The sequence below is a fragment of the Emys orbicularis genome, chromosome 1 (assembly GCF_028017835.1).
Source record: "Emys orbicularis isolate rEmyOrb1 chromosome 1, rEmyOrb1.hap1, whole genome shotgun sequence".
Classification (NCBI taxonomy): domain Eukaryota; kingdom Metazoa; phylum Chordata; order Testudines; family Emydidae; genus Emys; species Emys orbicularis.
Genome location: NC_088683.1, coordinates 141,145,424 through 141,168,222, shown reverse-complemented (window position 1 = coordinate 141,168,222; position 22,799 = coordinate 141,145,424). Strand labels below are relative to the sequence as shown.

Sequence of the window (22,799 nt, the reverse complement as noted above, 5' to 3'; positions counted from 1 at the left end):
CACAGAGGGTCAATTTTGGTAGTGGGAAAAGGTCAAAAGCCAAGCAAAAAGTGGCTAGGGAAGTTGTACTGGGAGAAATGGTCATAGCTTGGAGGAGGCCACCGTGCTCAGAAAGGGCAAATGGCGATATAAAAGAGTAGGTTTTACCTGAACTGAGTAAGATGTTTTGTGTGAGAAAGGGAAAAGAAATCAAGTGACGATGGAGTGGTTGATGATAGCTATGAAGTAAAGGGCAAGAAAAGGTGACAACGACTGGAGTTGGAAGGAAGTCCAACAAGAAGGGACTTTTCTTCACAGACAAGAACAATAACGCTTTTGAGGAGAGACGTGGAGAAGGGGAAATATAACAAAAATGTGGCATTTACTGTAAAATAAATAATAATTTACACAGCGATGCCAGATTGCTAGTAAATCAAGGGGGAATGAGGCCCCCAATCTTGAAACTGCAGTGAGGTTATATACACCTTTTTGATTCCTGAAAAGCGAATGTAATCATTTCCTCACAACAAATTGTGGCAAACGGGATGGGAAGAAAAGAAGGTATTCCATTGTCCACAGCCAGCCCCATCAGTGTGCAGAGTGATAATCCACGGACTCTTAGATTATATACAATACACTGGGCTTTCCATATCTTCTGATGGACAAGGAGCTCTGATCTGCTGTCTCTTCAGGCTCAAGCCAAGGGAATTGAATTCATGAACAGAATCCATGTACGAAAGAGCACAGGTAGTGTGGGAAGAGATACAAGATGGAGGAAGGTGCAAACTGGTCATTGGCTGAGTAAAGGATAGAGTTATATATATTGATAGTTGCTTGGGGGGAAATGGAGTCAACAGACAGAGAAATCATTGAGAGAGAATGGAGAGGTATCCAGGCTTTGGGACACTGGTTCACAAACTACAGTTCATGGCCCTCCAAAGATCTGCAGTATGAATAATTTTGAGAAACAGAGAATTGGAGACTGAAGCCTGGAAGGGGAGGTGAGTCATTTCTCTGTCACAAAGTGGCCTGATGAATGAAAAAGCTGGAGAACCTCTGCTTTAGTGGATGAGTGCACCAAAGCAAAGGCAGGAACAGGCTGGTTTGAGAAGAACAAAATCCGAAGTGCCGAAGGATTGATCTCTGACAGCAAGACCAAAGCTAGAGCGAGGGTGTTGTAACTTCTGGATGAGTGGGTAGGAGAGCCTGTGAAACACCAAGAACTTCCAGGAGAAAAAAGAAGTCAGGGATGTTAGGATTAACCCCCTAATGCTTACACTACAAGAGGTGAAGCCAGTATATACATAACAACTGATAAATCCTGAAGGAAAGGGTTCATTAGGCCAAAACTGCCTGATAAATTACCAAGAGTGATCCTGCAGTCCTTAAGCAATACTCCCACTGAATTCAATGGAATCTTGCCCGAATAAAGAGTCTGATGGCCGTAGAAGAAGGTCAGAAAGGTGTTTAAAAAAAAAAAAAAGGATGGGTAGTTGTGAGTTGAGACTTAGGTCTCGTGAACACTTAAAACTGAAGCTGACATAGCTACAGTGCTCAGGGGTGTGAAAAATGCCGACCGGATCCCTGGTTTAGATGCACCTATATCGATGGAAGAATGCTTCCATCAACCAAGCTACTGTCGCTTGGGGAGGTGGCGTTCCAACAGCAATGGAAAAACCCTTCTGCCAGTGTAGGCTGCACCCACACTACGGGGATATACCGGCATAACGGCTATATAGCAAGGCTGCTATAGTCCCCACAATGTAAACACAGCATAAGGAAAGTTGAAGTCTAGATTTGACAATGTCAGCCATGGGTATGTCACATATGAGTAGACACATGTGTGCGTGTGTGTGTGTGTGTTAGACATGGGTGTGTGTTAATCTCAATGGTTAAAAAGTTAATCAAATTTAAAGCATATACATTTATATAGTCCATAAAATTAGTATTTAAAGATTAAAATCTGTACAAGTAGGAAAACTAGCCTACTGTGCAAAAGACAGTTATCAGCTCTCAAATGCCATTAAATAATAGTAACTATTTATATTATGGTAGCACCTCAACTCCCCAGTCTAGACTCCACTCTGCTACATGCTGCACTAGTTCATAAGTAGAAATAGTCCCTGTTCCAAACAGCACCGTACATTTCTGCCTGTAACATGATTGATTGTCAGTGAACTGTAATTCTGCATCCTCCTCAGAGGACTAATGATTAGACCTATTGTAAGCAACTGTATCTGAATCAACAACAGCATGATGCAGAATTTTATAGGGATGCTGTTAAGTAGTGTAAGGCTCAATGTCTAGGTTTTATTTTTTAAAGAAGGATTTTTACATAAATTAAAATACGTTGAAGATTTAAATAAATAAATGTAAAGACTAAATTAGATTTAATTATTTAAACATTTCCATGGTGAATGTTAAACTCAAACACAGGAGAAGCAGAAAATATGACTGTCCATAAACACAAAGTGAAAATGACTGCCTAGTTTCTTGGTTAACTTTGGAGTAAAGTAAAAAAAAGTGTTGTTTTTTTTAAAAAGTGTCACAGACACAAAGCAAACTTGATGTTGTTTCCATTCCTTCTCCTTCCATAATCTAGTGGTATCACAAATAAGACATATGTTTACATATAATATTTTATCTTGGCAGTGTCATTGTAACATATATATTTGGCAATTTAAAACAAAAAATGCTCTCCCCAACTCATCTTTTTCCTTATAATACTAAAGAATGAAGGGCCTATAATAATATCTGAAAACATTCAGAGAACACGAGACTTCATAAAGAACCTGTCAACATTCCATCGCAGCTTCTGATATTTTTGGATGTACCATATCTGTCCTCAGAAACCACCGTTATGACCCATTAAAAAATGAACAGATAAAGCAGAAAAATCAAAGGTTCTGATCCAGCATCTACTGAAGTCAATGGCAAAATTTCCATTGACTTCAGTGAGAGCTGGCTACAATCAGGCCACAATGGTTTAACTCATTATTGCTGTTCTCCGGTGCAGGAATTCTGCATTAGCAAACATATGATCGATCTCAAGGCCTGATCCTGCAGCCCTTATGTGAATAGTCCCATCGGCTTCAATGGGCCTTCCCATGTGAGCTAGGGATGTAGGACAGGGCCCTTTGTATCACCATAGGCTGTAATCTATCTTTCTAAGACCACTAAAAGCAGGAAGCAGTGACCCAAAACACCTTGTCTTACCTGTGGCACAAAGGGCAATAAATGTTTGTGCATGCTTCCGGATCAAAAGCAACTTGTCTTTAGGTAGAGGCAGTTTTCTTAGAATGTGTTCAATGAAATCATGTGGCGTCACTGCTGCAAGATTCCACTTCAACTTTCCCAGCACCACCAGCTCCCACTCCTGAAGGAAGAAAACAAAAAGAAAAACCATAGGCAAGCCTGACAAAAAAGAACAAAAAGCTTACTCATTTTAGTGATTGTAATTATATCACTGCTAAATTGGTTTTGCTTAAACCTTTTTTCAATACGCCTCTGAAGCTTTGAAGTTGTTGACTTTGCTTTTCCTTCATTTTTTTTAAACACTGGAAATGTCAAGCTACACTGAAAATAATGAGGCCTGGCAGCTCCTGCCAAGATTTTACTTTTTTTGTAGCCAGTGTTGAATGCCCACCCAGAAAGTTTAGCCTGCAATTAGATATTGCCAAGGTCACTGTGGTCCTTCCCTAGTAACTTATTTTAAATGGCTAGAGTGCTTAATTTATAGCCATTTAAAGCCCAGTGGATAACTATGCACACAAATAAGCAAGACATACATTTTCTTTTTCCACCGGGAAAGTCAGCCCCACAGCATTTTCTCTACAATTGTTGTTTTAGAGATGTCCTTTGCTTCAAACTGTATTTCACATATGCCACAGCATGTTTTGCAGAAGGGAAACGCGTATGACACATCCAAGAAGAAGACTGTAAGACATCTGACAATGTACCACATAGGACCCAATCCTGCATTCTTTGCACACACAAAACTCCCCGAGACGTCACAAGAAGTTTTTGGGTGCACAAGGAATGACGGTTCAGGCCCTTAAAGTGTGGTTATGCTTCAAAAAGCAGTTATATATAAAAATGGCACCTTCTCACGCAACAGATCTGCTCTTTGGGTGCCTTCAGAGCCATGTTTCCTTCCTTTAGTCACTAAAATAAGTTTTTCATACATTTTACTGCTATTAGTCCTACAGAGCCATCATAGATCAGAGAGAGGGAGCTGGATTCCACTCCACTTCATGCATCATCAGAATTATTAACTACATTCCATTTATAGACTCTTTAATCTCAAGGATGCATGAGCCTGCAGAAAGCCAGCAGCACTCTCAGAGCCCAGGTTGAGTTTGTAGGGCTGGCAATTGGAAAAAACATCTTTTTTACTTGTGAACTTAGTAGATCTGAACTGGCATCTGTGAGAGACAATAAACATGGAACCCCACAATGGCATTTTTACAGTCACTTTTCAGAGTAGAACCCTACTTTAATAGATAACAGCTATAGAAACTGCTATTGGGATAATACAGAACCCTTCAAAACCTGGAAATCTTCTACTGAAATGTTTCCATAAGGGTGACTTGAAACTAGTCCTGCATAATTTCTCAAGAAAAATCATAAAATATTTTAATAAAATGACAATTAAATTCATTACGGACTGATCTTTCTAACACTACCAGATACAAGCCCCAATTCAGGAAAGCATCTTTATTCAGCAAAGCACTTAAGCATGTGTTTAACTTTAACTTCCCCTGAAATCAAAAAAGTTAAGCATGTGCTTAAGCGCTTTCCTGAATTGAGACCACAGTGTTTATTGCCATAGGTAGTACCACTGGTGGAACTATTAACAGTGTATTAAGCACACCAGCATTTTGGGGGCAAGGCCCTTCCTTTTAGATTGATTTTGCACCCTTTCCACAGATGGAACTCCACTGGCTTCAATGGGTGTTTCATGTAAGAAGTACTTGTATGAATTCAAGGCCAGATTCTACAAATTAGGATCTGTGAGAACAGAACTATTTGATTGAAATATGTACTCTTATAAACTAATAATACTTAGCACTTACACAGTACTTTATATCTTAAAAGTGCTTTGCAAATATTATTTAATCAGAAATCATTTAAATAAAAGTAACTTTTTTGAGCTCTCTCACCTTAAGATCTGATCCTGAACTCCTCACTGAGGAGGAGGCCCTTATTTACAATTACGCTTAACAGAGCTGAATTTTGATAAATTTCACCCTTATTGAATTAACACTGGGAGCTACATTTACAAAAAAGGCACAAATGCCACCCGTGATTTTCTAAGTTATAAATGTATCACTTGTACGGGCAATTTGTTAATTTCACAGTATGAAGCACTCCATCCTACTCTCACTAGAGTCAATGGCAATACTCCCATTGACTTCAACAGGAGCAGGATTCAACCATAAATGAAAGAAATTTAGAAACAAGACTTACTGCATTAATAGTGAAAAAAGTTTGAAAGCAAATTTTCCAAAGGGTGATAAAAATCCTCCATAAATATTTATTTTATTTGGTACGTAACCTGAATAAAACCAAGTGACATAACATGGGTTTTTAAAAAGTCCCTCATATTGCAGACAGCTCCTTTAAAACTGAAAGCAGAAAAGAAACTACAAACAGAAGAGATTCTGGCAATGGTTCAAAAATGAGGTCATTTCCAATTGTGCATGTCTGACACTGGATGGCAGTGCAGCACCAGAGCACCAGAAAGAAAGCACCTTTACAAAGAACCCAGCTCAGAAAGTTTCTTGCCCATTTAAACACATGTACATATATGTATGTGCATGCTATCAAAAAGAGATCTTCTGCTAACTATGTATAAATCTCTTAAAAAACACAAACAGTAACCAAAGCCTTCAGATTATCTCTGAGGGCATTTGCTAACCATTGTGTTAAATAAATAAATAGGAAAAGGACAAGAATATTAAATATTAGGCAATTATATACAGTACATTCAAAATGAATGGGGAGATGTCCCCCTCAAACAATCATGCGATTTTCATACAGGAAACTTCTCTTGATCACTTTCTATCAGTGCATGAAAATCTTTAACACCTTCAACTTTTCAAATATTGTTTAAAAAATTATAAATGGGCAGGGAAATGTATCATTTGTTGGGCTCTGGAAGGAGGAGGGAGGTTGTCAGCACAAGAGCTGATGGTGGAGGGGGAGAGGGACACACTGGAGGTAGAGTGGGGCTGCTTACCAGCAGCTCTTGGGGTTTGATGGAATTGTCCGTATATATGCAAAGTTTCTCTGCAGTGAGGGGGATTGTCTCTTTCAGCTTGGAGGCCAAGAACATGCAAACTGCCCCCAGCAGCTGCAGATGGCACTTTCTGGTGGGCACCACAGCTAAAAATCTGTCCAAGTAATTCATGGCTAGGGGGAAAACCTCTTCTTCACACTTCTGCTCTTCACAGACCTGCAATCAAGGAGTGGGGGTGAGGAGGAAAGCGAGAGAGAGAAGAAAATGAGTGATCACATGAAATTTACCAATGGCTCTAAATGATTTTTTTTTTTTTTTTTTTTTTTGCGGGGAGCTAGATTGGGGGGAGGGGGCGATCTCTGGAGCGGCTGGGAAGGCTGTCAATCGGCTTTCACATTCCTTTGGTTCATTCAGTAAGAAATGAATTAAGTCACAGTGTGGGAGCCGAAAGCCCAACGAGCAGCAGCAGCAGCCGCCGCCTCAGACTTTGCGACCCAATTTTTTCTTGGTTTTTTTTTTTTTTTTTTTTTTTTTGCCCTTTTTGGATTTCGTCATATTTTCAAAAAATAAATAAAAATATCTACACCGCCCCGGGGGCCCCTGTTTTTGGAGCGATGGCATCACCAGGCGCCCCCCTATCATTCCCGACAATTGTAAAAATTCCCAAGGGGGGTGTTCCCCCAGCCCTGGGCCCGCGATTCGGCAAGGGGGGGAGGTGGGGTGGGAAGAGCCTGGATCCTCAGCAGGAGAAAATGGTTTCAAAAAATGATCAAAAATCCAACCTAGGGTGGAAATGGGCAAATTTCACATGAAAACCAAGAGGAGGGTCTGGGCTTCCCAGCCTGGGGGGGATGGGCGGGGAGAGGTCCCCCCAAAGCGAGATCTTAAGGGGAAATGATGGGGGCCAGCGCAAGGCTGCAAAGTCTGGAGGGCTCTGGGCCCACAGCCGCCCTTGCAGGGTAAGTATTGGGGAGAGGGAGGGATTCCCCGGCTCCCCGGGATCCCCAGCAGCCACCCCTCAAGCTGGGGGCCAGCCGTGCTGAGACGGGGGTGTATTTCAGATCCATTCTTTTTTGGGGTGGGGGTGGCTCAGCGCTTCTAAGCAGAGTTGCATGCAAAGCAACATGGCGAAAAAATGGCACGTCCTGAGCACTGCATACGTGGGCACAGAAATACTTGTTGGGCAAAAATCAGGGGGGGATCGGTCACCCCTTGTTTTTTGCACGGCATCTGGGGCAGCTCCCCTCGCCATAAAAGCCTCACTCGGGCAGATCCAGTAGCCTGGGGGAAGAGGAGGGTTTTCTTTTCCTTGTTTTGCAAATGACTTTTGCAACTTTCCTTCTCCCCCATTTTGCACCCCTCTTTGCAAAGCAGAAGCCCCGGAAGGGCAGTTTTCTTCACAGGTTCACACTCAAACGACCGAGACACAATCATTTCACATCCCCTTCTGCCTCCCCCTCCCCACCACCACCCGACAAGAAAAGCACTGAATGAATTAGCAAAAACCATGATCTGGGGGGAAACACTGCAAGAAAGAAGGGACAAAACAAACTCAGGAGAGCCTGCAAAAGGGTGAGCTATGCAGCCACCACCCCTGTGCAAAGGAACCCCCTAAAATCCCGAACTAGGGGCAAAGAGGGGAGACAGACCGATGGGGGGGGGGAGAAGTTCTGCCTCTCAATTTAATACAAACCTCCAACATCCAGGTCGCCACCATCCTCCTCATAAAGGGCTGGATGTCCTTCTGGACGCATTTGAAGTAGGAACATTGGGGCAGATACCTCTCTTCTATGGTTAACAAATTGTGCAAAACGCGGTCATCATAGAGCAAGTTCGGGTCGGGCAGAGCTCTCCGCATGGGATCCACCTCGCAGCACAGCAGCTCCATGTTTCCAAAGAGATCTCCCTCTTTCTCTGATGGAAAAGTTTTTTGGGGGGAGGAGGAGGGGAAGGAGGGGGCAAAGGAGGAGGGGTGAGTGGGTGGGAGGCAGACTGCAGGGCTTTCCAGCTCCCTCCTGCTTCCTTGAAAGTTCTCTCTCCTCTCTCTCGCTCTCTTGATTTCTAGCCTAAAGTTGAAGCAAAAGTGACGCAACGCACTAGGGCAGGCAGTTCTCTCGCTTGTTATTATGGAGAACAGCAGCTGGTCAGATGTAACATCAAACGCGTTTTTTCCCCCTTCTATAAGCTAACAAGGAACCAGGAGGCCCTTGTATAGGGCACACACACACAAAATGACAGCTTCTCTTTTTCTTCGTTACAGCGACCAAACAAAATCGCTCCAGACTTTCTGCTACACCGGGCAATCTGGATCCCCATATACATTTTTTCTCTCTCTCTTTTTTTTAATTGCTTATTGCAAGAACAGAACCGAGTGGTATCAGCTTAGTTTTGTGTGTGTTAACCATGCCATTTCCTTGCTCACTGGAGATCCTCCTGCTTCTTCCAGATTAAACAGAAGCTTTCGGATACCCCTTTCCCCACACACATTTTCTCTCCCCCCGTCCCCCCGCCCCCAATCCTCCTGACCTGCAACCAGGAGGAAAACTTTGCTTGCCAGCGAAAGACTAAAGGCAAAACAGAGACCGTACAAAAGAAGATTCCAAGGCTATGTGCTTGCTGATGCTTGTATATTTTGCAGTGTTTTCACGCTGCTGTTTGGGGAGATCTAGCAGTGGCCACAATGCAACTTCCTCGAATATGTCGATGTATTTCTGACTAACAGCCAGAACTGTGTTAGCACTGCATGGTCACACTGATATAGCTTTCTAGGAAATATAATGGGGGTGGGGGAGCAGAAGGGCGGATTTGTCCCGCACTTACTCTGTGACTTTCACCCTTCAGCACTGCATTTTTTCCTGCATCAGTTATTCTTAATAATCTCCTTTATATTGTATATATTTTTTTAAAAATTGCACTTGGCAATAAATGTGATTTCCATCATGCTTGATTTGCTATGAGGATCATTCATGCTCTTGCTTGTTTTGCATCTATTATTTTAACCATGGAGTTTAACTTTTATTCTGGGTGTTTTTTAACCTTTTACAACACACCTCAGTTCATTGTCACCCCTCTGTGCCTCCCAGCCTATGCAAGGCAGCATTTTGTGAAGTGTGTCAAGTTTGTTAAGTCTCTGTTGCAGCCTTGCTGGAACCAGAGAAGAGGAACTGTATGCTCCTAAAGATGGGTTTGCATGAAAAGTAAGGTGGCCAGGCAGAAAATAAAGAAGTGTATGTGGCTAGCACACCTCCTAATCACCCCTTCCGTCCCCCCAGTACAATGAAGGTGAAGAGGAGGGAAAGAAAATATCACTTTAAAAGTGTGAGTTGAGAGTTTGGGGAGCTGCTTCCCCTCCCTCTATTTGCATAGCCAATAGCTCTGGGGCTTTTGCTGCTGCGCGCTGATTGTTACTGGGCAGATTATATTTTAAGGAAGAAGCATTCCTCACTACATCAAAAGAAACCAAGGAAGGGGGAAAAAAGACACACACACACAACCTTCTGACCTTATCAACTGGGGGAAATCAGTATCCGGTCTATTGTAAAAAAATTAATAAAAGATCAAAGATCAAAATTGCTAATTGGAAATTAGCAATCACCCCCAAAACCAAAACCAAAACAAAAAGCCCACCCACCCACAACCCTCAAATTGCAGTTCAAAACGAAACAGTATGTACTGAGGATGAAACTACCTTGGTTTAACTGCATGAGGAATAAAGTCACATTTAAAAACAAAACACAAAAAGTTTGAGGGGGATTTTCCCAAACTGAGTAGATATTTTAGTCAATTATGTGAAACGTTTGTTTAACTACCAAAAAGACATTCTGAACCTTTTCTACAGCACCTTTGATACTTGCTAATGAGTAGAGCCATCATAATGAGGTATACACGATTCCTATTATCTTTCATCAAAAGTCATCTACCTCCTCCCTCCCAAAAAGCAAAGAACCACACGTGATTTCAAATCCATGCGCCATACAAACTATGGTTTAAATCATTTTTAGCTTCTTATCACGTCATTGTCTGGGAGCTTATCAGTAAAAGTCCGCAATAGAAAGCACTGGAAACATATCTACTTTGCAAATTTTGTATTTTATTACGGCATTTGGGGAAAGGAAGGAGGGACTCCCTCACCCATGCATATACATTAAGGTTATGCTACTCAATGAAAGGCTTTATCTTCCCCTATTCATTTCCCCTTCCTATTGTCTGGCTGCTCCTGTAAAATGGGGAGTGCGTTGTGTCAATGAACTTCCCCCCACCCCCCAAATCTTAGTGAATTCATAAACTCCAAAAGCCAGTAATTGTGATTATTTATTAATATTTTCAAGGAAAAGGGAGAGTGATATAATATCCTATTGGCACAAGATAATTGACAAAAGTTTATAAGTTTTAAAAGTTGATAGATGTCTAGTTGGATTGGAGATAAATTAATACTATGTTGTCAGAAAGCAGGAGTCTTGTAACAGAGAGATAAATATGCAGGAACCTCCACCTACAACAACCCCAATCATCAAGGGGAATAAACTAAGTGATCATTTCCCCGATTGTATATACATCTCTCACAATTTATAGTCCAGATATGCTAATTCAATTTTTATTTTTAAATAATACGTGATGATGGAGCATTTCAAACTTGTTCATTTTTTTTTAAATAAAAACCATGCAAATTGTGCACCAGAAATGTGGCTTTTACCTACTGAGGTGTTGTGCAAATTCATTCCAGTACAATCGCTTAAAAAGCATTATTATTTTAAGTAACCGTTTTCAACTCCCGACTTCTATTCTTTGAAACGCTAACGTTAAAAAGCATGCGAGATTCTCATTTTCGTCTATTAGGGTATAGCAGAGGCTTTTGCTTTGACTGTATGTGGCGATGAGGGTTGTAGATGCAGTTATGTGCTTTATGAAAAATCCTGTCATTTCTCGACTGCTTTGTGAGTTATCGGTCAGTTTCAGAATAAAGCAGCAAAAACAAGTTGTCTCTTAATTTTGTCCGTATGCCCAGGGGCGCTTCCCTAATAAGGCTATTTAAAAAAAAAAATACTGCTTAACATTTGGAGACAGCAGATGTTTTAACAGTCTCAGTTTAGAGATTAATCGAGTGCCATATGTTGAATACCACCCCCTTCCCCAAAAAACTTTTCACATACGCTCTCTCTTCTTCTGATGAGCTGTTTTGGCAGTTAAAGAGCATAAATGATTAAACCAAACACTGTTCGTGTTTTTTTTTAAACAGACCCGCATTATGTTTATGCCAACACCTTGCAAAAATGACACCACTTTCTGGAAAGGTTGTGTGTGCAGCCTCATGTGGAAATCGCTCCCTGCAGTGATGCCCCTAAGTGCAGCTGCAACCCGCACATGCATGCTGGATTTTCGCGGAAATTTAACGTCATCCTGCCAACACACGCTGGAATCATTTTTCTCGGGCGCCTCTGCTGCCGCTGCTCAGCGTCATGCTCTTGAAGCGGTGTGCTCTGCGCTAGAGGGGGTGCTGTGCTGCTGTTAGCCCTATTGCAATGGTTTAAAGGGCAGTAATCCGATCTAAAGCTAGTGCTATTCGTTTGAGGAACTTTTTTCTATTTACTATATTTCTTTATATTAATAATGATAATTAATACAATAGTAATAATGAACGATACTTTCTTCTTCTTTTTTAATATGAAAGCTCTAAGTGATAGGGAGAGTCTTCATTATGTATTTTGTACAGCCCCGAGTTTATCCAGGAGTAATTTAATTATTTTTCCCCCCAGCTTCTCCTTTGGGGGAAAAATAAGGGAAGTAAGCAGCCTGAAGATATTTCCAGGCACACTGTCAGATCAAACTTTGTCTCCAAACCAGACTAACTGAAATGTGCGCACATTTAAAAAAAAAATCCCAATGGAGAGAGGGTTATTTAAATTAATTAATTAAATAAATAAATATTCCCTTGCAGTGAACACAGGAACATGGTTGGGGCATTAGCATCTGAAAGTGAAACTGACTGAAAGCAATCTCCTTCTCCTCCATCTAAAACAGGGGTTCTCAAACTGGGATTTAGGACCCCTCAAGGGTTTGAGAGGTTATTACATGGGGGGGCGCCAGCTGTCAGCCTCCACCCTGCTTTGCCTCCAGCATTTATAATGGTGTTAAATATATAAACAAGTGTTTTTAATTTATGGGGGGGTCGCACTCAGAGGTTTGGTATGTGAAAGGGGTCACCAGTACAATAATTTGAGAACCACTGACCTAAAATAACTGTATGGGGTTTTTTTTCATTGTGAGAGCTGAGCGAGATGCAGAAAGTAAACAAACAGCATGAATCCCAACATGTAAAATAGACTTAAAAATATTTCAGTTTCAATAATCTCAAGTGTTATTTATGAGATCACCTTTTGTTAATGTGATTTTCAACTTTTCAAAGTTGTGTTTTGTGTGTCCACTGGCCAATTCAAAGTAGGCAGCATAGTAAAAATTTACCTTTCCACCCCTCCCGTTCTTGGTTATGTGTGTGAAAATTAGGATTTAGAAATCATAGGAACTGTGTGCACCCCACCCATACAGCTACAAAAAATTATAATTGTATTGCTAATTTTAGACTCTTAATTCTTTGGGCAAGAGACTATATCATTTGAGATATTATACTTACATAAAATCACCCATGCAGCAAGCAACATTTGCCCTCCAGTAAAGTAGTGTCTGCACTTGGATGGTGCTTTCATACAGGCAGAACAGTTAAACTGATAAACAGATGAATTCCAAGGAGAGTGTTGTAATGAATTTTTAAATAAATTCTTCCTTTCCATTTTATGTAAAATTCACCTGTTAATCTCTTCTCTTTAATTAGTGGAAGTTCTTCAGGGCACGGACTTTCTTTTACTATGTTTGTAAAATGCCCAGCACGTTGGGGCCATAATCCTTATCATAATGATAAATTTAGATTGGAAAGGGGTTCACTAAAGAGCTACCAGACTGTTTCTAGATCTGGAAAACATGCCTTATAGTGGGAGACTTAAGAAACTCATTATATTTAGTTTATCCAAGAAAAGCTTAAGAGGTCATTTAATCATCATGGTATACAAATATCTATATGGATAAGAGATTCATCTAGTAGATGGCTCTACAATCTAGCAGAAGAGGCATTAGGAGATTCAGAGGTTGGAAAGTGAAGCTAGACCAATTCAGACTAGAAATAAGGTGCACATTTTTTACACTGAGAATAATTAACTATTGGAATATGTCATGTAGGGATTTGATATATTACCCATTAATTGAAGTCTTTAAATAAAGACTGGATAGCTTTCTAAAGCAGTGGTTCGCAAACTTTTTTACTGGTGACCCCTTTCACATAGCAAGCCTCTGAGTGCGACCCCCTGTTCTGTATAAACTGTTATATTGTTCATGGTTTATTGAGTTACATGTGTGTATCAGACCCAATAATCAGTTTTTAAGGATATTGCAGCAATCCAAGATGGAGTCTGAACTGTCATCTTGTGACTCCATCTTGTGACCCCTCTGTGCACTGTCAGCCTGGCCTGGATGTAACTGGACTGAACTGGTTTTTCCTGCCTCTGGGCTATCCCAAGGCCACACCACCTCAGACTGTTTCCCGCCTTTCCCAGGATCATACCATGTTTTCCCACCACAGCCTCTATAAAAGAACTGTAATCACAGACTGGTGGAGCAGTCCATCACAACGACTGTGCGTGCGCAGTTCCGGTCTTTGTGGCACCAGTCACCATCGAAGAATACCATTCATTCCCGAGGTGAGAAGAAAGAAGAAGAGGCATTCCACCTTACCTGTCCTGCTCCTGGGAACGTCAACATCCAGAGGGTTCTCGGTCTGCTTCTTCAGTCCCAACAGTCATCGAGGGCCTCTCCAGCGCTCTTCCTCCATGGGTTCCAATTACCCACGGAGTAGAGGTCCTGGACTTCACCACCACCAGTGAAGTGCTGGGAATATAGTGAGACAAAATAATTAGGGTTTCTTAATTGGGGTTATATTTTTTTTGAATGCCAGGGAGGGTTCGGTTTCATTTGAGTCTGAGCTTCACGCTTACAGGGAGAGCTGCTGTGTCACTGGTTCGTTTTTGTTATATAGTTACTGCTCATTTACATTTGTCTCTTCCCTTATCTGTAAGTTTATCCCCTAATACACTTACCTGTTTGTTTTAACCCTTATTTCTGGTCAGTCTTTATTATTCGTGCACCACACAAGGGAAGAGGGAGGGAGATCTGCACCAGTCCACCAGTGACAGATACGTCAGAGGGCGAGTCTGCTCTTCTGAGAAAAAGGGGCTTGTTTATATTCTGTTACCTACACCCACTTACACAATTAGAGTTATCTTGGCTTCCCTTTGAGATAACATTTCTGGTGACCCATGGCAGGATGCTCTGGGGACTGGATTAGCCATTTCCTTAGGGTCCTGTTAGGCTATTTTATTTTTATTTTGTGAACAGCAGCAGTTTCAGTCCTTGAGACTCGGGGAAGGAGTTCTTACTGGGATATTATTGTATTAGCCGAAGGGCAAGTGAACCAGTTGACTCCTTTCCCCCTCCTTTGGCAAAGGGTGGGATTTTATCCTAACCCTATTAAAAACTTTTTATTGTGGACCAGGGGTCGCAGGGAAGCCCGAGCCCCTCCTTCTGTAACAGGTAGCGGTTACTGGTTGCCCCGTCCAGTGTCGTTAGTGCCATTCCCAGTAAAGGGTAGGTACGGAGTGGTCTGGGCCCCAAAAGGGTGGCCACTTTCTTTGGCAGAAGGCAGCGTATTAGGCTAGCCTAGTTTGGGCCGAGGTGCCATGTATAAAGGCATGGTTTCTTACCGGAGCCCTTCTACGTTCACTTAAGTTACCCTTTCAATTCCAGAGTTGGGTAAGCAACTCCCTACAGCGCGATGGACCGAATTTTCAGTCTGCAAGGATGGACTCCCCGGTCTAATAAAAATTCTTTGGATCATGATGTTGATTCTTTTGGGAAGGGAGGAAATCCTTGGCAGCAGGAATCACTGGTAGGGAGTGATTCCTTGGGCAAATTTTCCATCTTGTGGGCTTGCTACCACACTAGCAAGCCTAAGCCCAGTAGAAAGGAACAAAAATGAGCTCTGAATTATGGCCTGGCCATGGTCGGCCATGAGCTCAATTCTCAAGTGGTGCTGTTGAAAGAGCATGCAGACCAGAAACTTGAGAAGTGCCAGCAGCAAAACCAACAGGTTGAACAGCAAGCTGCTGAGCTGCAAGCAGCTAAGGCCACTGTGACCACTCTAACGCAGGGATCGGTAACCTTTGGCCCGCGGCTCACCAGGGTAAGCACCCTGGTGGGCCGGGCCGGTTTGTTTACTTGCTGCGTCCGCAGGTTCGGCCGATCGCGGCTCCCACTGGCCGCGGTTCGCCGTCCCAGGCCAATGGGGGCTGCAGGAAGCGGCGCGGGCCAAGGGATGTGCTGGCCGCCATTTCCCGCCACCCCCATTGGCCTGGAGCGGCGAACCGCGGCCAGTGGGAGCCGCAATCGGCTGAACCTGCGGACACGGCAGGTAAACAAACTGGCCCGGCCCGCCAGGGTCCTTACCCTGGCAAGCCACATGCCAAAGATTGCCGATCCCTGCTCTAATGTTACAGGTGGCTCAGCTTGAACAGCAGCTAAGAGACCTTAGCACTAAAACTGCAGCCGCTGAAAGAAAAGCAGAAGTTAAAATACAAGAACTGCTGGAATCTCAGGCAGCAGTTAGACAGCTAATTAAGGAGGCTGCTGACAATCGGGAAAGGCCCACCTCCTATGTGGATTGTCAATGCCACATCAAATAACTGCAAGACCAATTGCAGCTAACACAGGGGTTAATGAAGGCAGTTCGTACTAACCCCCTGGCTGTCTTAACAATGGATTGGTGTGAGGAACATCCACCAGAAAATTGGTATGGGAAAGAGCAGCTACCCTCTGCACTTCCAAGCTGGAGGAGGTGGAAGCTGCATAGAAAGGATGCCCGTTGGCTCCTATGGTGACCACAGTTACCAGTTTGAAAACACTGGGCAACTCCCCTTGGTAAAACATGAAAGTAAAGTTCTCACACCAGAGCAGGCTAGAGCCATGGGAAAGCACATGGTGCCTTGTAACCGAGATACGGTGCTTAACTGGCTAGCAAAATTATCTGTTACACCACATTTGACTCAAGATGATGTGATATGTATACTAAGGGAATGTATGTCTAGTGATGATTTTGCAGCTCTTCCTTATAATGTATTAATTGATGCAAATAATGAACCATCTACTATCTATTCATGTGTATTTTGATTGCTTTATCCACATGATAATGTATTGGGCAAGGCATATTCAGAAAAGCAGAGTGTTGATGAAAGGCCAGAAAAATATTTTCTGAGGAAAAAATTGTTATTCTGGCTGGCTAGACTAAGGGTGAACTATAATGGGGTAATCACTTACGATACACCCGAGTTAAGAGAACTTTATGTGCAGGGTTTAGCTCCTAGCATACGGCTAGCTATGGGTCCAATAGATATACATAACACTCGGCTACCTATATGCAAGAGCACGGGAGATTTTTGAACTACAGCAATTGGCCCATCAAGGAACATCAGTAGAAAGGAAGGTAGCTACATATAACAGCAAGGAGACAACAAATGGTAAAAACAGCAACACAGGACAAAGTTCCCCCATTATTAAACCCCAGGACAACAAGAACTTTATGTTCAGAGGAACTGGAGATGAGATAAGGATTTTTAAAAAGCTTATGCTAAAAAGATTGTCTCAGTATGAGCCATGGGACAAACTAAATAAGCAGAGACTGTCAGCAGAGGACATGTTTCTAAAATTGGCTAAATATGAATCTGGGGAAAAAGCTGGAGGGCCAAGTTCCGACTCTCCTGTAGAGTCTGTCTCCACTAGCAGTACTTACTGAGGAGGCCGAGCTTCCCAAGCCCCTGGTATGGTAGCCCCTGTAGTTAACGACGAGTGGGGCAGGCCTACAGTAAAAATTAAAATCATGGAAAGCTTCGGAAAAATAGAAAAACCAATGCTGGTGGATACAGGGGCCTCCACTAGATTGTTATGTCTCCAGGGAAGTCCAAAAGCTAAGAACTTGCCAGTAAGGGAACTGAAATCTTTGGTCTCGTATTATGGTAAAAGAAAATGTCATTCCTTTTACTTATGATGTTACTTGCCATATTGGTTCTCTATCTACACAGGCCTCATTTGGACTACAAAAATTGGATGGTACAGGCATATTAGGAATAAATCTGTTGCAATGGCTAAATATAACTATTGACTTACCTAATAGGATGTTAATTCGAGCAGAACATGGAGAAGCAGGTATTCTAATCCCTGCAACTCACCGCATCTGTGCTGTCAAGGCTCCAGAAGAATTGCAGCTTCCTGTATGGGAGACAGAAATCCAACAAGTTACCAACAAGAATAAGAAGGTGTTTGCTCCTAACAAACTGAGTTGCGGAAAGGTTCAAGCCTTGATAAAGATAGAAGGTCCTGATCCAAAGCCTATACGTCAATACCGGTATTCTGCAGAGGCGAAGGAGGGGATTCGACCCACAATAGAGGCATTATTGAATCAAGAAGTTCTAATACTTTGTCAAAGTGTCTGCAACTCTCCTATTTGGCCGGTCAGAAAGGCCGATGGAAGCTCCTGGAGGTTAACTGTGGACTATAGGGGATTATTGAATCAAAGTAAACAAAGTAACACCCTGGTTGGCCCCTGTTGTTGCTAAATTTCCAGAGTGATGAATTTAATCACTGAAGGTGCGTGCTGACACAGTGTTCTAGATATTTCTACTGCCTTCTTCTCCATACAATTCCATCCCTCCTGCTACTATAAATTTGCCTTCTCCTATGAAGAAAAACAAAAGTCACCTTTACAAGAGTTCCCCAAGGGTATTACAATGCTCCAAGTTTATGTCATCACATCATAGCAGCATTATGGAAAACCGCCTCCTACCTGTGACAACATTGTCAGTTATGTAGACGAGATACTGATAGCTACCAAAACCAAACAGGACAACATCAAAGCTCTAGATGAAGTACTAGGAATTCTAAAAACAGCAGGGTTCCTAGTAAACTCAACCAGAGCTCAGCTAGTTCAACAACAAGTAGTCTACTTAAGGATGCAACTGGGCCCTGCCGGGAGGAAACCTGATACCAGTCGAATAGAGCTAATATCTAAATTGCCAGCTCCAACAGATGTTAGCACACTCAGGTCCTTCCTAGGCCTGGATGGTTTTTCCAGGGACTTCATTGAAAGTTACAGTGAAAAGGTAAGGCCACTTTACCAGCTACTTAGGAAAGGCCAACTATGGAAGTGGGGAGAGAAAAAGCAAAGAGCTGTACAATAACTGAAGCAAGCCTTAATGGAAGCACCTGCACTGGCATTCCCACAGGTAAATAAACCCTTTCACCTCCAACTAGCAACCACTAATACAGCAATCAGCGCTATCCTACTGCAACATCGTGGAACTTCCTTGAAGCCCATAGCATATGGGTACAGAGTGTTATCAGCAGTGGAACAGCAATTCACTGAATGTGAGCGAGAGGTATTGGCTCTTGTATGGGTGCTGGCTCATTGGGAGTATATAGTGGGCATGGCTCCTATAGTGTTAAAGACCCTGCACACTCCTGTGAAGTATGTACTAACTGGGAGAGCCAACTCCGGAAAAGTAAGTCACCCTAGTCTGGCTAACTGGACCTTATCTTTGATCAACAAAGAAATACAAGTAGAAAAGGTTGCACATCCCAGCCTGGCACCATTCGCACTTTGTGTTCCTGCACCAAAGGAATCCCTGATGAATCATGAGTGTCCTCTTCCCCTAGAGTAAGAATCCTGAGATCGTATCACCTTTCAAATTAGAGTCAGTGTTTGAAGAGGCTAAAACTTATAACTGAGACCTACGGGTTGTGGATGGAAGCAGCATGTGTATCAATGGAAAAGCAGCCACAGGGTTTGTGGTTTTACATGTTTCATCAGATAAAGTATTCCAAGGAACCATCATACACAACTCAGCCCAGGCTGCAGAAATAGTGGCAATCATTGTAGCCTTGGAAAATGTTGAATCTTCCACAATTATTACCATCTGTACAGATTCTGACTGGGCAATGAGGGCATTGTTGGACTGGATGGTTATTTGGAAAACAAGAGAAATGAGAACAGCAGACAACCAGCAGTTGCTTATGCCGGATATCTGCAATATGCATAGTGTTTAGCTGAATCTAGGAAGGGTGACACTTTCTTGTTTAAGGTTAAGGCCCACCACAAGAATCAATCACAAATCACCCTCCTGAACAGGAAGGTGGATCAGCTAGCGAAACAAGCTGTGAGCTTGGGACCAGAGTTCAGATGGAATAAGGTAAAAGCAACCATTAATGTCTTAACCCACTGATCACCAAGACATCATAAGGTTACAATTACAAGACCCAGAAATCAAGCAGATAGTAAAGGATGACAAATACAAATCCTATACCATTCAACAACATTCGTCTGGTTTAATTATGGCAACTAAAAATAAGAGTAAAGACCAGGAATCTGAAGAAGATGGTATTCCATTGCTTGTGATACCAAAAGTGCTTTGACAAGAACTGATACAACTGGCACATAGACAGGTTCATTTTGGAGTCCAGAAAACGCTATGTAAATTGGCTACTGTGGCCTGGTGGCCAGAGATTGCAAGAGATACTGAGCACTATATCAACAACTGCCTGAGATGTGCTCAGAACAACCTAGACACCAAAATCGTCAAGGGACCTCTTCTCCATCAACCAGTAGATGGCCCATGGCTAAGGGTGCAAATTGATTATATTGGCCCCATACCTTGAACAAATAGGGGAAACCAATATTGTTTAGTGTGCATCGACCCCTTCTCAAAGTGGATTGAGGCTTATCCCACACATAATTGCACAGCTCAAACTACAATCAAGTTATTGCTGGAAAATACATTTGGTCAGTTTGGTCTACCAAGAGTCAGTGATTCCAACCAGGGTCCTCATTTCAGCATGGAAATAACCAAACAACTGTGTATAGCCCTGGGGGTGCGTCAGAGATACCATGTAGTAGGCCACCCTCAAGCATCTTGTAGAAAGATCAAATAGATTTCTGAAGACTGCACTTCAGAAAGTTATCAATTCCTCGGGGAAAAACTGGGATCGATACCTCCCATTAATTCTTATGGTAATGAGATCCACCATAGGATCCCATGGTTTCACTCCTCATGAGGTGTTATTTGGACGACCTATGGTAATGCCGGAGCAATGGTGGGTGCTAGGAAGGGTACCCCTTGACAAATATCGACCAAGAGCAATAACAGACCAATATATAAAATCCATGCTAAGGGTCATCACTGATGTGCAAAGGGCAGTAGCTGTCACCCTAAAAGCTAATTGTAGGAAGATGGACCAAAGGCTCAATAGTAACCTTAAATTCATTGAATGGAATGTGCGTGATCAAGTTCTATTCAAGTACTATTCAGAAAAAAAACATCCACTCAGTCCTAGATGGGTCGGTCCTGTTACCATTATAAACAAAGCAAGTCCTACTACTTACCAGCTGGAATTGAAGTCTGGGAAGAAACGAGTCACCAAATGGTTTCACAGCACACAACTCAAAGCGTGGAAAGGAAACATCTGCTCTGACAACTCTGTAAAGGAAAAGGAGAAAAAAAGTAATCATAAACCACCTTAGGTAAAATTAATATTTCTGTGTTTTCTCTTTTAGGGTATTGAAGAAAGCATGAACACTCCTGGGAAATATCTGATGTCTATAGTTATGGTGTGGTTATGCATATGGATTTGTCAAGGTCTAATAGTTCAAGAGAATGAGCATTGGTTTTGCAAAGTGAATGAGAGTTTACTCTACAAGTAGAAGATCCCTGTTTTTGAGTATAGCCAGAAAGAGGATTCAGAAGAGGAGGTATATACACAAGAGGAGTTCGAAAATGAGGAATATGAGGAGGATTATGATGAGGATTACAGGAAGGAAAACAAAGGTGCTATAAATCAAATGATGCTAAGGGCACCACCTAAAGCCCCAACAAAACCCTTTCCAGAGGAAATTAGGACAGAAGCACCATCTAAGATACCGTTTAAAATACACACTTTGGATTTAAATGGGGAAAACGAGATTTGCCAGCAACTCAAATCCCTCTCACTCCTGCGTATTGGGTCATTTCTGAGGATGTTATGATGGATTAACTACCATTTACTGTGATATAAATATGACTCCCTTATTGGTTGGATATTCAGGAATAAGATCACCTACAGGTATTGGGAGCTCTTGGCATCCTTCAATCAAATCTATCTGAGGCACTTATCTGTATGGAAGCCCAGCAATGGTTATTAAGTGTGGCAAAATCAATTGTAAGAGATGGCCTAAATGGAAACTTGCCTTTGGAGTTAAAAAGAATAATTGGAAATAACTCTAATGAATTTGAGAAAAGGCATCATGAATGGTGGAGACTCATTAATTTTACGTACTATCCTCATAATGAGACTATTATAGCCCTTGTACTCATTTTAAGGTCAGCTGTTGAGGAAAACATCCATCCTCTCATTCTGCTGGGAATTTTTGCCAACCAATCCCTAATGGTGCCTCTAGAAGAAAGTAAATGGGTGCATCTTAAGGGAAAAGAGTATAAACCCATTAATGTACAAGCCTGTACTGAGCAGAAAGGGCTGGGATACACTTACACCTCGGGCATATGGGAAGAGGCCCATGTGTGCCTAAACTCTTTGTCAGGAACATGTATTACGAGCTGCACACCATTCCCTTGTTGGCCATAGTGCAGGTAGACAGACACTGTGTCTGTGTAAGAAGTCTGTGTCCATTGTTTACTGTAAATAGGTTTTACCATATAATCAACAATTTTACTGCAAATATTTGTTTGTGTCAAGTATCTAGTCTAAGGGGATGTGATATAAATATGACGCTGCATGGCCTAGAGTCAGAAGTTATTCAGTCTGAATATTGACTATACAACTACATAGAGCCTATACATATTGGAGCTGACTTAGAGGCTATCAAGAAGTTACTACACCATAAACAGCTCACCTATTATATCAACATCTTAAAAACGGAAGGTCTTAAGACTCTTATCACGGTCTACCATTCGGTGGATAAGATCAAACGAATCCTCAAGAAAGTAAAAGATGAAACCACACCACTACATTGGTGGGAAGGTATTTTTAACACCAATGCAGGTGAAGCTCATGCTGCTTGGATCATCATGCTCCATCCAATTATGCTACTCTTAATCATACAATTTCTTTTAATCATTTATGTAGTCATATTAAATGTTTATCTGTGCAAGCTCAGAAAGGTTAAGAAAAGGTCTAAGCAAATCCCCTTTGATACCTCTGTTCTTAATACCTAGGTATAATTATTTAGTGAGATACTTGCCTGTTATATTATCTGTGAATCTTTATATGTGCACTGTTACGTTGATACTTACCTTTGTTATAATTCTACATTGTACCAAGGTTGTTTGGGACCTTTGTACTTAATTAAGTAAAAAGGCCCCGAGAAGGGGATATGTTGGGTATGAACTGTTATATTGTTCATAGTTTATTGAGTTACATGTGTGCATCAGACCCAATAATC

At 42.0% G+C, this 22,799-nt stretch overlaps 1 protein-coding gene across 1 annotated transcript in view; it reads right to left on the bottom strand.

Annotated features, from left to right (window-relative positions):
* The window catches only part of CCND2 (cyclin D2), a 62,108-nt gene extending 53,725 nt beyond the window's left edge, over positions 1–8,383 (bottom strand). Inside the window, exons 1-3 of the mRNA XM_065415269.1 lie at positions 7,914–8,383; positions 6,221–6,436; positions 3,196–3,355 (exon numbers count right to left, since the gene is read on the bottom strand). Of these exons, the coding sequence (XP_065271341.1) occupies positions 3,196–3,355; positions 6,221–6,436; positions 7,914–8,108 (571 nt within the window). The 5' untranslated portion in view covers positions 8,109–8,383. The remainder of the gene's footprint in view (positions 1–3,195; positions 3,356–6,220; positions 6,437–7,913) is intronic.
* Positions 8,384–22,799: the final 14,416 nt, after the last annotated feature.